The sequence below is a fragment of the Eupeodes corollae genome, chromosome 3 (assembly GCF_945859685.1).
Source record: "Eupeodes corollae chromosome 3, idEupCoro1.1, whole genome shotgun sequence".
Classification (NCBI taxonomy): domain Eukaryota; kingdom Metazoa; phylum Arthropoda; class Insecta; order Diptera; family Syrphidae; genus Eupeodes; species Eupeodes corollae.
The window spans coordinates 18,018,368-18,036,278 of NC_079149.1; the positions used below are offsets into that span (position 1 = coordinate 18,018,368).

At 29.0% G+C, this 17,911-nt stretch overlaps 1 protein-coding gene across 3 annotated transcripts in view; it reads left to right on the forward strand.

The window, feature by feature from the left end:
• Nucleotides 1–15,345, forward strand: part of LOC129948785 (ras-related protein Rab-3) — a 66,733-nt gene extending 51,388 nt beyond the window's left edge. For all 3 annotated transcript variants that reach the window (XM_056059805.1, XM_056059807.1, XM_056059806.1), the window contains exons 3-6: nt 2,380–2,605; nt 6,448–6,566; nt 11,640–11,811; nt 11,867–15,345. In XM_056059805.1, the coding sequence (XP_055915780.1) occupies nt 2,381–2,605; nt 6,448–6,566; nt 11,640–11,811; nt 11,867–12,013 (663 nt within the window). In that variant the 5' untranslated portion in view covers nt 2,380 and the 3' untranslated portion in view covers nt 12,014–15,345. The remainder of the gene's footprint in view (nt 1–2,379; nt 2,606–6,447; nt 6,567–11,639; nt 11,812–11,866) is intronic.
• The last annotated feature ends 2,566 nt before the right edge of the window (nt 15,346–17,911 follow it).

Here is a 17,911-nt window from a genome sequence, read left to right on the forward strand (position 1 = left end):
ATTCTGTTACAAAACTTAAAGACCTTGTTGCTCAAAACATTGCTTTGATATAAAATGACAAGACAAGACGACGCTCTAAAGATCTTAACACCTCTATTCTTAAAAGTTATCGTGGGAATAGTTTTTATTTTGGCACGCCAGAAATGAGCGCATAATAATTCTTGTTTTTGAATAAAAATATTTTGAACGCTGAAGAAGTTTGAATCAAAGAAAACTATAGAATTTATGCTACATCAACTAATTAAACTGAAACTATCATTCTAGGGTTCAAACTTAACAATCGAAACCTATCTGTAATGGTTTGATTGAAAGCCTTAATCCAAAGTGTCAAAACAAACAAATTTTAGGAGCGAATGTGAGAACAGTTGACAAGTTGTTCCATAAATTGGTAAATTGTTTAACAAATAAGATTTTCAATAGAGAGAGATGAAGATAACACAAAAGTGCCTTGGGGTCTAACTAGTAAGTTTTAAAGAAGCTTAAGATAAGCTCTTGGTAAATTTCATATTTTAATGTCTAGGATTATTTTTTGTGGTCAGAATTAGAGATCGCATATGAATAACTTCTTACGGGAATTTTTAAACTCTTAAGTTAGACTTTACGGAAGCAGTGTCAAAAATATCAATTGATCCAGAGCGTGCTACAATTGGTGGATGGCCACAACTTTTAAAGACAACAACGAAAAGAAAATATTATATTATTCTTAACTTATGGTGATTTGTGTTTGTAACATAACTAATGGCAGAACTACTTTAATATCGAAAGTGCATGTTAAAAACAGGTATTTCTAAAACTGAGCAGATGGATGAATTCGAAGTTAATATTCGAAATCAATATTAAAAATTAACTAATAAAATTCATTTTTTTAAATCATAAAAAACATTTTCAGGTTCCTTAAAATTGTATATAGAATCAAAAAAATAAGAACTCAAAACTAATGAGAATATAAAAACTAAGTAAAACAATAATATGATGTAAATTGTATCTAAAAGACAGGAATTTGTACTTAAAAAATCTTCGCACAATTTATTTTTTTCTCAAGCCTTTAAAACACTACCCTTGTTTTTTTTGGAAAATCTATAAATAGTATGGTAGGATTTAACACGAATAACAAAAACAATATCCGCAGTATGAATACTACCGATAAGAGATGAAGTAGAATCTTACTACGGATGGGTTTTTGACATTTATACGAGTCTCGAATGGATCTTATGCGATTTAGTTCTCAAATGTTGGTACGATTGATATTGCATTCGTATATCGATGGCAGTGTTCGTTGATTAGTTGTTCATTTGGAATCATGTGTTTTCTATTGGGGCAAAAAAAACAATCTGTTACTGTTGATATTATTTAGTTTTGTAAGAGAAAACAATGGAAAAGATAATGAAGTTTTGCTATTTATTCACCAATGGCTTATCTCAGCTTAGATTAAATAAATTTTGTTGATGTTTCCATTTCCACCGTACAAGAATATTTAATAATGATTAAGTTTGACAGCACTTCCTCGATTCAGTTATATAAAGAACTAAGACGAGCTTCAAGCTTGATTTAATAACACATGTTATTGTAGTAGTCTACGAACAAACCCCCTTTTTGTCAAAGCTGCAATTGTTAAATTAACTTTTTTTATACAATCTCAATTTCCAGAATTTTTCTTAACATTTCTTTTTGAAAACTGTCCATTTTATTAGTTTTAGTTAGTTTCTTTAGCTGAAGTTAATTTTACCTTTTGGTTTTCGCAAACATTTTTTCTATTTGTCTGTTTTTTTTTTAAATATTATTCTTTCAGTTGTACCAATTTTTAAATACAAAAATCTGGCTACTGCCGATGCGTTTTCTTGGGAATTTTCTACTATACTATTTATAGAATGCCAAAAAAACACGAGTACTGTCCGATAGAAAACTATAATTCTAGATGCATAGAAAAAGTTGTATATTGAATTTTTTTTAAAGTGACCAACTGTTAGCAAAAAAATGTTATATAAAATGAAATAAGTTCAAATTCGAGTTGAAAGCCAAAATTTACCTATTTTTTGTCATAATTTGTCTTTAATAATGTTCCAATTTACAAATATAATTTTTTGATTTACAAAACAAAATTTCAACTTGAATTTGTTTAATCTATAACAATTTTTGTAATGATAATGTCCATATCTCTATTCTGACTTGAGAAATGTCCAAATAAAGAAAACGTATCGACTGTCAGATAAATGTTAAAATGTTCAAATTGAAAAATCGGCCCTGTTACAAACGTATTCCTTCAAAACGTATCTATGCTCTTGAAAAATAGACTTTTACATGTATTTCCTTTATTCCTTACACATTTCGCAGTTTTGAAAAAAACTTTAATCCCTCATATTTAATTTTTTTTATTTTCAGAATGGCTGGTGGTGGTGATCCAAAATGGCAAAAAGATGCTGCCGATCAGAATTTCGATTACATGTTCAAATTGCTTATAATTGGAAACTCAAGCGTGGGCAAAACAAGCTTCCTGTTTCGTTATGCAGATGATTCATTCACATCGGCCTTCGTATCAACAGTTGGAATCGATTTTAAAGTGAAAACAGTATTTCGTCATGATAAACGAGTTAAATTACAAATATGGGTAAGTACGAGTTGAAGATATTGATTCAGGAACCCATCATCACCCTTTATATCAGTCCTCTCTATGTAATCTTCCCTTAAATAACACCTTGATGGTCACCATATCAGTTTTATATTGTTATTGTTGTCATAATAAAAAGAAAATATTAATTAAACTAACTACTGATTTGAATCAGTAAAGGGTGTGCAGTGTTTACAGTACATAAATAGTTTAGGGTAGAAGTGAGTTATGTAGGCTGCTAGGGTATTACCACTAAAAGGTTATTTTCTACTTTATCTATATTCTGATGCCCTCAATTTATTACAAGTGCTAAAATCAACAAGTCTTCATAAACAACTCGGAGGAAAAAACAAAACAAATAAACAAATGAAAAAGAACAATACAAAATACGACCGAAGAAAAACTTGTGGGGAAAATAGTTATGACATTTATTTTGTTGGATTCTTTGGGGGTGTTCAGAAAATAAAACGAAAAAAAAAAGAAAATTCCAAAGGAAGCCATAGCAAGTGTGTAAACAAACCTAATTATCATGTGGGTTTGTTTCTGTTTACATCCCATTTGGCTAAAACTCAACTTGTGTCTTATATATATATTTTTGTGGTCTATAATGACAGTTAGGGGGTTTGGGGATTGTTATCAACTTGATTCCATGTGAGTGTTGTTTTCTATTTAGTTTTTGGCCATGCATCGCAAAGCTTCTCTGAAAAAAGTTAATTGTTTTATTTTCTTTGCCCGAGGATAATTTGTTGACATTTTAATTAATTTTTCTGAATTTAATTAAGTGTCTGTCTTTTCCGTTGCTCTTTTATGGATATGAAACTTTAACATTAGAAAAAATTATGTGTCTACATATTCCTAGATAATGTAATGCTTTTCGGAGAGAAGAGACACATTAGAGGGATTATAGCTTATACTTACATATTTGACAGATTCCCACGCCTCCTATATCTTCGAAGGATATCTGTCACTGTTTAAGAAACTTTTCCTAGAACGATGCAAGCTAACTTAAAATCATCAAGTGTAATGGCATTGGGACATTCGCTGTCATTTGTTCGTGTTTCAAGAAAGAGTTGACTGAGTTTTAGTTGGAACAAAATGATTGAATATGCAAGTCGCCTTCAAAATATGTTTGGATCAAGTTTAAGTAACGAATTATGAAATGTTATTAATGAACACATCCATTAGGAAATTCTTCTGGTAAACGTTGGTTATCATGAAAATTTAAATGACGTTTAGTGACATTATTCTAGATAATATAGCACCATTCATTAGCTGCGTTCAATCTCATGTTGGATAAGCTATCCTGGACAGGTGAAATTCGAGATACCTTATTGAAGTTGGATACCTAAACTGAGATAACTGCCAAAAAAGAAAACAACTATAAACTGTTTAGATTTTAAGGTACAAAATTGGAAATTATTTTTTCTTTCGATCAGCTATTATTTCACATATAAATCACTAACAAAAAGGTATTCGGATACTCTATTGGTTTGAGATTGATCGCAGCCATTTGGCACTTATCAATATCAGCTGTCATTTGAAGTGTCATAATATCTCCTAGAAATCAAATTTGCTTTGTATTTCTTTTCTGCTTTTTTGAATCGTGCGATAGAGAATTCTTGAGAAATCGAATTATACAAATTCTATTCTCAAATTTCTGACAGCAAAAGTCAGAAATTATGTAACGTGGAAATTTTAGAAATATTTAGCCAGTTTATATTTTATATACATATAATGCGTTAAAAGTAATATAAACTCTCTTCAAAAGTTGTGATTCAAACGTAACCGATGCGTCATACCAAGTTTTGGAAACGTAAATTGGTCACTAATATCACGGGATTTGACAGAGGTTAGATTTCTTCTCTGTGGGATCGCTATAATGATAATAAAACGTAAACTTAAGATTCATTAAAAACCTCTAATGCATTATGTCAAGTCGGAGATACCGCCCAAAATGTAAAAACAAATAAATATATAGTTGGGTACCTTAAAAGAATCACTTTCTTCACAAGATGTTCATTCGAAAAATATTGATTTTCACTTCAAAACTGTCACATATTAACAAACAAACCTACTCAGAACTGAAACCGGTCAGATTGCCGAACAGTCCATAAGTCATTTTGACAACTCTGTGCCATTTCGTTATCCGGCTCATTCCTTTTATTTAATTTCCGATTTCATTCGCTCTTCAAGCAAGTCGCTGTAAAATATAATATTGATATTGAATTGTACGATCTCATATAATTTATCAACCCTTAACTGAATTTAACTATTGAATTAAAACTTAACTTAATTATTAATAAAGTATTGAATTCACTAGAATGTGTTGGCAGTAATTATTTCAAACCACTCAGCCCATTTATACAACAAATAAATACAATTTTCATCAAAACATGCATTTTATTTAGCTGTCCGTCACCAACAATTGAATATTTTCCTTTACATTATTGTCAAGGCTAAGGAAAAATGAGTTCCACCTACCATCCAAAATATAATGCTTTTTTTATCATGGAAGTCAGCTTTAGCTAAGATTTAGCTTTCATACAAAATTCTTTACAAAACTTGGCCAAGCTAAAATTTAGCAAAACATTTAAACCAAGTTTTACGAAACTCTATTTCTGTTGCATAGTGTAAAATAATGAGCTGTCAAAGTTTAGAAGACTGATAATTGCCCATTCTATATATTACGAGCTAAATTTTGACAGGTAATTGCAGTTCGTAACAAAAAGGGCAAATGGTTTGCGTGGATTCTCCTCAAACAATTTGTTTTAGTAGATAAAAATGATATTTGAAATATTAATGCAAAACGGTCCCTCTTTTAATTTTCTGTGGCTTACATTCAATTAAGTTTGAAAAACTGGATCTTAATTTCTAAAAGCGTTATGACATGATACAAAAATACAAAAAACAAATGCTCGGTTCCTTGCTAGATGTCTCTAGTTTCGCGCTTCAAGTTAGGTGAGCTCACTTTCCACTTGTGCGCGCCACCTGATCCACGGTCTTCCTCTACTGCGCTGTCCTGCGGGTGTGGATTCGAAGACAGTTTTGTTGTCTGGATTAATTTCATGTGGCCAGTTATGTTTCCAAGATTTCTGAGAATTTTCATATTCATCATGACAAAGCAGAACAATTTAAATTATTTTAAAAGAATTCCATGTGCATTTCCTTTCTTTCTATTGAAATTGGGTGATATATGATAAAATTTCATTCTAAGAGTTGTGAAACAAAACAGTGAAATTTATATAGAATTAAATTTATATTTCGGAGAATTCGGATATTATTGATATCTCAAAAATATAAACTGGCCAAATTAGCAACGCTGTTTGCCATGGTATATGATTTTTAAGTTAAAACTTGTATTCAACTTTTTGGCTTCAATTAAAGACTGGAATTCAAGGACTCGCAATAAAACCGAGAATATTTATTTTTTAAAATCCCATAGAAAGTCAAAAAAAAAAAAATCTATAAACATAAGTTATTACTTCCATGAATAGAGCATTTAGGGTTTGGCCCTTAAAACCCACATTTTTCAATTACACAAATGCAAACATAAACAAAACCCTTGAATTCAACCGATAAAAAATCATTTCAGAAAAATTATATTATTTTTTTTTCAACGAAATCAGCAAACAATTTAAAAGCCATAAAACAAAACTTGATGCTGTTTCGTGGCTTCACATTTTATTTATGTAATATTCTACTTCTTTTCACCCCGTGAACATAATAATTTACATTAAAGTTTTTATTTATTTGTTCCTCTTTCATATGAAAATTAATACCCTTACCGTAAAAACAAACCATACTTCATTTAAAATTTTTCGCCTACATCTTTTATTTTACAGGATACCGCTGGACAAGAAAGATACAGAACAATAACAACCGCCTATTACCGTGGTGCGATGGGATTCATTCTTATGTACGATGTTACGAACGAAGATAGTTTTAATTCCGTGCAGGATTGGTGAGTTTGTAAAGATTTTTATTATGAAAAGGTATTTTGTGAATATGAAGTGTAGGTTTACTTATAACTTTTAGGGGGGTGAACAAAATAATGAAAAGTAAGATGGTTGCAGGAGCTTAAGGTTGATTACGTAAATAAAAGAATTCAAACGCAAATTTATTGTTACAAATCGGTTCACATATATTTTTTAAGTCTTCTAACACTTCATGACAACTGAAGGAATGTTTCACCAAGAAATTTAATAATAATAATAATAAATTTTGTTGAAACACAATTGGGTTTTAAAGACGATACTAAACTGGCCATTTAAATCATAGATTTTCAAGATTGTTTGCCACAAACATTTACCGACTTCCCTTAAATTTATTTATTCGTCGACAAAGTATAAGGAATCCGTAGAACTAACAATTATTCGCCTTTGAACTTCCCTCTTAAAATTGTTTCTTTGTGGTTCATAATTTGTTTTACTGTAATGTCTTTAAAAAGACCTAACTTGTTTATGTTCTGCAAAAAAGTTTTAACCCATCCGATTTTTCCCTGCAAATATTAAGGTAGTAATCTCGTTTGAATAGAATTTTAAAATTCATTTCATTGTGTTTTGTAGACAACATAACTCGTTCGCTCGTTAAAAAATGACTTTTAAAATTTTGCGAAATATTTAGGAGATATTTGAGGCCTATCAGATAATTCAACAGGCATTTTGCCATTACCAATATCGAACAATTTTTGGAACAAAATTTTCCAGATTGGTCGTACTGAAGTTTGAATTGTTCATGACCATATTTGGGTTTCAACGTATTTTTATAGTATAACGATTTACAGTGGGTTTTACTTGTAATTGTTGAAGAAAAACAGATACCAATATTTTCTATAGTAAGTTATTGATGAAATACAACTGCTGACTTAGTTCAAAATTGAATTAGTGTGATATCAATATGGAAAATTGTTTCTTGAAACTTTGTTTCGTTTTTCAATGTTTCCTGAATCTTAACTTTCTACAAACTCGTATTTGAATATTTACATAGATAAGAATTAGATACTTACCAAATTTTCAGAATTTGCTTCATGTAGGCTGTTTTCTAACACTCTCTAACAATTGTCTGATACAATTTTTTGATTAATGAAATGACGGTGTTCTATGTTATTTGTGTAAATAAATATTTTCAAGGATACGTATTAATTAATAAATAGTACGAAATAATGAATTTTCAGACTTTTTTTTATCGTTTTCATTGATGGGATTTTTTTAATTTAAAAATTTATAAAAATTTCAAACGGTTCAAAAATTTATAAATTGTTTTGGAAGATAGAATAATAATATTTAATTGTTATGTCATATATGGCAACTATTTTCTAGAACAAGTTGTGAGCTAGGTTCAAATAATAAAGAAGAAATTAACAAAGAGTAAATTGTCATAATACAACGAATATCACATTGACATAGGTTGAATTTAAAATTTTGAAAAAGGTTATGTTTTTGTATCGGATCAAGTGGCATTGAGTACAGCTATAAGACTCACCGCCCCATCTCAATGGACCAACAATAATGTGAGGCACTCGATCATTTGAATCTCTTCGGTTCTATACCAAAGTACATAGAGTATTTAGAAAAAACTTCCAGGGAACCATTCCCTCCAGAGATGAATGAGAAGACAAAAAACTTCTGGATGACAAAAGCATTCTTTTTTTACAGATGGATCCAAGAGGGAGTTGGTGTGTACTCAGAAAAGATTAATCTAAGCATTTCTTTTCACCTCCCTCCTCCCTCATTGTAGCGTCTTCCAAGCGGAAATTTAAGCGATCAAAGAGTTCCTCTCCTGGCTAAGAGAAAACGCGATTTCAACTTCTGCAGTCAGGCTGCTATTAAATTTCTTGACGGTGTCTCAACCAAATCTCAAACGGCCCTCGATTGTCAATCGTCTCTTATTGAGATAGCGCATCAATTTAGCATTTACCTCTGTTGGGTGCCGGGCCACAGAGACATCACAGGAAATTGAAGAGCCGATGAACTGCAGAGTAGTTCATCGAGTGTCGAATATTATAATCGATGAATTACCTTTTAATTATGTACAACCTCCAGGATGGATCAATTTGCACCATTTTTCTCTGATCGACTCATTTTTCATTGTTTACAACTGTCAACTTTTTTTTTAAAATGCCTATTTGATTTTATTAAACAATTTAAGATTTACTTTGCAATATTTTAAAAAACAGTTCAATTGCCAAGTTGTAATTTAAATTGTTGAAACACTTTTACTTTTCATTTTTTAAATAAAGTCTGACAAATTTTAAGCCTTTTAACTTTTTAAATTTTGTGAAACACTTTGCACTTTTACTTTGCAGGATATTAATGTTTTGCAAAGTTGCAAATTTCTCGATAAATAAAATTACCTAACTAGATATATGAGTAGTTACAAACCTCCGAACAAATGAGTTAAATACTTTAAGATCTAATAGAATTGCTTTTAAAAACAATATGTTCTATTATTTTTAACAAACTGATAGCTTCAACAACTTTACATTTGACGTACTTTTAATTTTTGCTATCTATTCCTAAATTGACTCAATGTCTTGGCCAACGGTGTAAAAATTTTGACGTGGTCATTACATAATTACTTCTAATTTTTACATTGATAAGATTTCCTCAATTCTAAAAGAAATGTCAAAAAATGCAACTTCTTAATACAATCAATCAAGTCTTTACATAATCTTCTTCCACAGTCTATTATAAAAAATAGAGAATGTCCAAAGGATAATAAAATCTTCCAACGAGAATGTATCAAGTGCTTATCTTGTTTCTCTTAAAATTCGTGTGGACTAAAAGTTGATAGGTGATTTTGGGGGACTTTGCTTCGACTTATCATTAATTTATGATTGAATATTTGGATATCAGACCCCTTTTTTTACCATATTTCCTGAAATGTTTACACCAGCTAAATCATTAAAACACATTTTAATATTTTGTTTAATTTAGACTTTTTAGTTGATTTTCAAAATTGTTCTAGAAAAAGCGTTCAGTATGCAAAGTAAGTAAAAGTTTTCTTCAAATGGTAAAAATTTGAAAAATACCACATCCCCTTAAACCCATACTCAACTGACAGATGTCAGATAAGTCACCAAATAAATTATAATTTTTTAATAGATACTAAGATTGTATTCCATTTATCGAGACCAGCCATAATCAACATATTTTTTAATGGGCCACATTGATAATTTTGTAACGCTACCCCTATGTATTTATTTATTTATTGAAAACATTTGAATGTGATTTTTGAAATTATGGGCACATGCTTTAAAATTCTAAGTATTCTCCTTTTTCTTTAAACAGAGCTACAAAATTTGAATCGTTTTTTAAATCGATGAACTCTTCAAAAAACTTTGCCTGATCTTGATTTAAAACAGAAGCCACTAGTGAGGTAGTCGTTGTTTCCAAATGCCTTTAATATTGTTGTACAGTTTTCTTCAGAGATCTCGATGAGGTCCTTTGTAGCTATAACCATTGTTGAAAAATTTTGTAGCTGTTTATTTCTTCTTAAAAAATATTAAGCTTTTCTTCAAAAGCAAATATTTTACTTGCCATCTGGGAAATTATGTTATTTTGTCCTTGTAAATCTCGACTTAGGCTATTTATTAGTTCTCTTATGATATCACATACAAATGCTAAAAGACACCACCATTGATGATCTTGCAACATTTTTATTTTGTAGTATGAAGAGGATTATTTCGTGGCGGAAGGAAAAAAAAAAACTTTCCAAAACCCTTCCCCTACTAAGCCATCGCACAGAGGTATGGAAAAGAATTTCACAATACTCACTTCCCAATTCTTCCAAAAGGCTTTCAAATGACCCGTGGTTTAGTTCTCTCGCTCGAATTCCCCCGGGTCTTACCTTTCATCGGAATTAAATTGAAAAATTCTCCGAAGATTAAATTCTTTTCTGTGCAATATCTAACAAACACCGATCATTTAGATGTTGCTGATATCAGTGCTGAAATCGAAAACCAAGCTAAGAAATATACAGTTCCTTAAGTTTTCTATTAAATGTTCACGAATAAATTTGGAAATGTCTTCAATACGTCTCAAACATGTTGAATGAAACAGCTGTAGTTTTTTTTTATTTCAGCCAATATTTGTTTTTTTTTTTTGCTTAATTTATCGAACAGTATATTGACAGCACGAAACATTCTTTGACAATTCCTGCATAGCACGGTTTCATGTGCTTATCAAGAGTATAGCAAATTTTGTAAGATGACTTAGATACCACAGAGTCTTGAGATAAAGCCACGGACATCAAATTTTGTTGCTGCTATTATGACCTTTTTAAAAAAGTTAATTTTACACTTCTTAATTGTGTTCCAGGAGGATAGGGTTCGTTAAGAAAATTGTGTTTTGTGGTAAAATGACGACCAATATTACAATTTAAAAAAATGCCTTTTTCACGGCATATTAAACAGATAGCCGCGTTATTTTTCCCATTTGTCTTGAAATGAAATGATCAATTTTCATCAAATATATTTCGTTTTAGTTTTGAAGAAATTCCTGCCATTATTCTTTATTTACAAAAATTCACTGCAACCGCACTAACTGAAATTGAAAATGTAAGTACCTAATCATCAAAACGAGGTATGTCGGCAAAATAGTTTCCTGCCTGGACTGCTGTGTTTATGAATTGTCAATTCAAAATTTGAATAAAATGATTCCAAATCAATTTTGTAATGGCAGGAAAAGTAAGGAATTCTCAGCGATATCTGGTTTTTATTTAGTTGTGCAAACTTTTCGGCGTTGAAAGTTTTGACATCTAGAATATTTTTTTGAATACACACGATGTCCACTTTTCCGCTGAAGTACGTTCTTGTGTTGCTTCCATTTTGAAAACTCAAAAGAATATATCTTTCTCACTTTCGTCGATATTTTAAGAATTTATTAAACCACTCTACAGGCCAACTTTTATAAGCCGGCGGACCGCAGGTTGAGTATAGATGATCTAGACAGTAAAATTTTAATTTTAAAAAATACATTTAAATTATTCTACAAAATCTAAACTATTAAAATGTATTTTTATTTTTAAATTTCAGGGTAACTCAAATAAAAACTTATTCCTGGGATAACGCACAAGTAATTTTAGTCGGTAACAAATGTGACATGGAAGATCAACGTGTTATTTCATTTGAACGTGGCCGACAACTAGCCGATCAATTAGGTGTTGAATTTTTCGAGACATCCGCCAAAGAGAATGTCAATGTTAAGGTAGATTCTTACATTCTCCAATAAACTATAATTACTAATCAATGCTTTCATTAAGGCTGTATTCGAACGACTTGTCGACATAATATGTGACAAAATGTCTGAAAGTCTAGACTCAGATCCAACGTTAGTGGGTGGTGGTGCGAAAGGCCAGAGACTAACAGATCAACCTCAAGGAACACCTACTTCTAATTGCAATTGTTAAAAAATAAATCATACTTGTATACATAAATAAATAAACAAAAAATAATAAGAAATAATAATAAAAAAATATATAAATATATTGTCTTTTAATTTAACAAAAAAAAAATAAAAAAAGAAAAAGTTGTAATTTATTTTTAGTGTTAATTCATTATATTAAAAAATACAAAAATCTACACATACAAAGAAAAAGAATACATTATACATATATGCATTATTTATTAAACCAAAACAAAAACAAATTATAACAAATAAAATATTCAATTGTAATGAAAGAGTTTAACAAAAAAATAAACAAACGAAAGTGGGAAGCAAAACAAATTTAAGAAAATTAAAGAAAAGAAAGAAACAAGAATAAACACACAATAACACTAATTTTAAGTTTAATCTAAAATTTTTAATGATTTTTTTCTACTATACATACCATGCAATTGAAATAGAAAGTTGTATTTTGTGCGAAATAAATAATAAAATAAACAACAACAACAATTTTACAATTTAGCTATACTAATTATATTAAAAACCATCTCTATAAACAAAATATCTTTTTTCTATTATTCTTCTGCACTCGATTATATATTTTACAAAACAAAAAAAAAACAGAAATCTATAAACAATAAAATTACCAAAAAATAGAAAAACATTTCTCAAAAATTCAAAAAACACCACCATTGCAATCAATCAAGGACATGAACCATAAAAGTATATATCGACATTCTCTATGACCACCAACCCGGATTATCTATTTTCTAAGTTTTTAATTATTTAAGTTTTAAACAAAGACAAAAGCAAAACAGAGGAGTAAACGTTTTTAAATTAAATTAGCATAAAAAAAAACATACATAGCAAAAGTTATAAAATTTGTTTGCATAAAGAAGATATATACATAAATACATACATACATTAAAATATATTTAAATCGCAGTTCATTTTTTATTAATAATAAGAAAATTAAATAAAAATTAAAGACAAACATAAAAATATAATAAAATATATATATCTTGTATAAATGTGTTTTAAGCTAAAATAATAATAAAAATAAAACAAATATATAAAATAAAATGAGTTATTTAAAAAAACAACCATACTATCATCTTGTATTAGAAAATGTTATTGATTTAAAATTATAAAAACAAACAAAAAATAATTAAATAAAATTGTAGGTAGAATTTGGTGTGGAAATGTTAAAAACAAAAAAGTAAGCTAATTTTTAAGAAAAATATCAAAATGCAAAAAAAAAAAATAAAAAATACTATATTATACTTATAGTAGACAATAACAACAACAAAAGGAAAAATAATTTACAGAAATTTAGTTTTATTTTTAGTTTAATTTATTTATAAAATTACGATTATTCCAGTTTACACAAAATGAAAATAGACAAATATTTAAAAGAAAAAACATTTAAAATAGTTAATAAATAAATTATTGTGAAATATTTCAAAACGAAGCTGTAGAAGTTTTTCTTTAAATTCAGGAATGGAATTTTTTAAATATTTCAAAACTAAGCGAAGAAATTTTTTTTTTTAATTCAGGAATGGAATTTTTATAATTTTTATTAAGAAATACAGCAAAGCTGTACTTTTGGGTTTCTAAATCAAAAAGTTTTGCACATCTTCAACAATTTGTAGGTGTTCGAGGATAATGCAAAAAGTCTGATATGGCTCTGATGGTCTTAAGTTACCTATGTTCTTCTAGCTTACGAACTTAGGTATAAATTATTCATTGTTTTTTAATGAACTTGTCGTTGATAAATTAAGTTAATGTTATATCGGAGCATAATGTATCTAGTTATTTGCTTTTGAAACCACTTATATTTCTGTATTTCTGCAAGAAGATGCCCTCACATTTCTTGCAAGCGTATCTTCATTTGCAGTGAATTGTAAGAAACTGCACAAAATGTTGTTTCAAAATTATTACGAGTGAGACCAAAATATTTTGCCTTGGTCGAACGTAATTCTTAGCATTCAAAGAAATTCTAAGTAAAGTTTTTCCAAAGGCATAAATCTACCGAGAAATAAATTCCTCTTAAACAAAGATCATTCAATTTTGATGGACATTTTATCCGATATCATCTAATTCCGTTTCAAATTTTTACGGTCAGCGAAACATTTTGAGGGAAAACTTGATTAACCAATAACCATAAAAAGATGAATTCTTTAACGGTTAGCAATGTTACACAACATCCAGGTTCAGTGACTATGATTCTTAAATTCAGAAACTTAAAGTTTATGTGTGTTAGAAGATGCGAAGCTTCAGAAACTGTAACCATTGTGAATATCTAGACATTGTCTCACTTAAATTTGATTCACCATAAAAAGATGAAAAGGTGAATTCTTTAACGATTAGCAATGTTACACAACTTTCAGGTTTAGTGACTATGATTCTTAAATTCAGACACTTAAAGTTTATGTGTGTTAGAAGATGCAAAGCTTCAGAAATTGTAACCAGTAAGAACATCTAGATAATGTTTGACTTAATTTGTAAAGCTATCAAATCACTAATTTTGTCAATATTTTCACGACTTACTTGAGCCGAAGAAAATTTTAACAATTAGTGCAGAAATAGAAATTAGACAGGAGTTCAGAACGTCTGCTAACATCTGCATGGTGTTCTGCATCCATATTGTTCCATCAAAGAAAAAGAGCAGCCTTTGTTTTTTGTCTCAGAAAATTTATTTTTCGAAATATCAGTGATGCCGGATTACGATAAATTAGTGTTTTTGTAAATCTGCTGAGAATTAAAAACAGAAAAATAGTTTAGCTATAAGCTGCATGCACGTTTTCAGCTTATAGCTAAACTTTTTTGGCATGCACGTTTTCTTAACCATTGTTGGTTTCGACTTCGAACCACAAAACTTATACTTTTCTGATACGATCCTTAAGTTTTCTTGGCGAAAACCATATGTATACATTTGTGCAAAATGTAATTGACACCTTCGGGCATCGCAGAGGGTTAAATCCTGCTCAATAAGATCACGTGTTATTAAGATTCACTGCTTGAAAGCATTTGTTTCCATATGAATCACAAAAATAAGGCAACATGTTTCCGACTCAATGAAAAAATAACTGGAAACAGAAAAGTAAGCTAAAGGACGAAAAGCCTGAATTGAAGCCTCTTAGCAGAGGCAAACTAAAAACGTTTTAAAGCCTTCATCAAATTTGAAATACAAAAACAACATCGGAATAATTAGGGCCTTAAATTCTAGCCAAAGCTTGGTTTGAAACACTGTCTTGTTTATAAGATTAGCCTGCGCTCTACACCTTCGTTACAGCATTGTAACTGAACACCAACTACACCATTAATTTTGTAAAAATTATATAGACGAAAAATGGACCATTGTCCAATGGTCCCAATAATAAAACGAAGACCCTTTGTTGAAGAAATCTCTGAATAACGTTCCTTTACAATTTTAGACAGTTCAGAGAGTAGGGAGATTTTGAGAACGAATGTCAAGATGAAACTCTTTTCTTTTTCCTTACCTAAAATTTAATCTTCAACTGCCCATCATTGTCAACTAACAACACACTTAAGCATCACAATTCCAGTTAGCAGTGCATCTTACAGAATCTGGAACAATAATCAGGAAATTCCGAAATACTACACAAGTTTGTCAAGTCTAGATCCCTAACATTGTTCTGAGATGTGTTTTGGAAAGAAAACATTGGTTGGGTTCTTGTTCAAATGAATAGAAGAAGCAACGAAGTGTTAAATAAAACACCGATACCCTAGTTACCCTGATATCGTTGTCAAAAATGCATAGATTTAAACAGAGTCTGCTTAGAACAAATTTAGAACCAAGTGAGGTTTATAAGAATGCAAGGCTACTAGTATTTCTTCTCTTACCTACACTTTATTGTTCCACGGACTAGCTCTGCATTTCAATTTTCCTCGAAATGAAATTGAAAAATAGTCGATAATTCTAACTCGTTGCAATTGAATTATTGTCATAAAGACTTATAAAGGGTCTTATTGATTTACATTTAAAAATTTGGGGGACAATTCGAAATCAAAAGAGATGAGAAAACCCTGAAAAGAGATTTAGTGGTTTCTGAAATTCGATTTGCATCAATTTCTAGAACCTAGCAGTTAAAGCAGGTTTATGGAATTATGAATTTTCATTGATTTGAAATTTTTGAAAAGCTTTAAAAACGAAAATAATTTAGCTTCAAGGAAGTCATAAATAGTAGCGAACATGGTGAATTAATTTCTCAATAAACCCCATTTCCCAATAAACCCAAACCAAATTACTTCGCTGTTGCAAACCTCATGATTTCATCCGAATCAATGTTTGTAGTACGAAAATCCGCAATATAAAAAAGGTATTGAAATTTTTTTTAAATGATCCAAAAGTTGTTGATGACTTCTGTTGAAGTTTTATTATTGCAATTGATCCCAATCTACGCAGAAACGCTAATTTGAGTTTAAAATGTTGATTAAAGCAACAATTTATTTGTACAAACTTTTGACCTTTCGTGAGTCGTCAGTTGAAAGTAAGAAAAAAACTACCTACACCCCATGAAAATTTCGGTTTTTTGATTTCAGGAATATTTGTTTCATTTTAAAAAAATCTAAATAATTTTTGAATAAAGCTTTCAATAGTAATAATTGAAAAATCTATTAAATATTTATAAAAAATATTATAACAGGCCAGGAGTTGCAATTTCTTAAATTCAAATAAGTATATAAATGTCTATGTAAATATAAAAGGCTTTTGTAAAGTGTAAACATATAAGAATTAAAATTAATTTAAAAAACAAATATCTTGATAAAGAAAATAAATATCACTTGGGTTTTGTTTAATAATTTTTAAGTTTTAGTTCAATGTATTTTTTTGTAAGTAGTTAAAAATAATTATAAATTCAGTTCCACTAGCTTCATTTATTTATTATTAATTAAATATAAAAATCTAAACAAAACAAACTACGCACATAACATCGATTGGGAAATTAGAAGAAGAATAAAAAATGGATGAATAATATTAAAACAAATAAAATACAAATTATTGGTAGGCATAAAGTATTGTATATCGTTTGACATGTTGAACAGAAAATGGTATTAAAAACATTTTTGGAATATTTCTGCGGAAAAGACTGTTTATAGTAATTTTACATGAAAGACATTCTAGAAGAATTGTTCTTTTTTCTTCAGAAAAAACATACAAACAATTAAAAAAACAATGTCAAAAAAAAAAACAAAATAAACTAAAAATATAAAACTTAAAAAGGCCTTAACGACAACATCGTATAATTATTGTACACATACAAAACAAAAACAAAAAACCAAATGCCCAAAATAATGCTTCTTTCGAAGGTCCTTAAAAAATAAAATTAAAAAATCTTAATAAAACAAACTTAAAATAATTCTTTTAATTTAAATTTAACAAAAACAAAATATCTACATTGTGTATTTTATTAATTAAACCAAAACAAAACAATTAAACTAATGTTATATAAAGTATATGAAAAATATTATATATGTATTTACTACCAGTATCATCATTAACATTCCAAAAAAAAACCAAAAAAAACAAAATAGAAATTATTTATTGTTAATTATTGTAAATCAAAACAAAAATAATGTGTTTAGAGAAATAGCAAAGCCGAAGAAGCAGAACCAGAAGCAGGATGTGTATTGAAAATATTTATATATAACTTGATGTAAATCCTCATATTATTAAAAACAAAACATTATATTATATCATTATTCATAAACCAGTTAATTAATAATAATTAAAACTAAAAAAAGAAAAAAACAAATTTAGAATAAAAAATATTACAAACAAAATGTTTTTGTTGGTGTCGTCGTGATTAAGTAAGAAAACAAACATATTAAATAAAAGTTTTTAACTAAGCTATAAATAAAAGCATATTGGTATGAAGAATATTTAAACAATGAATTT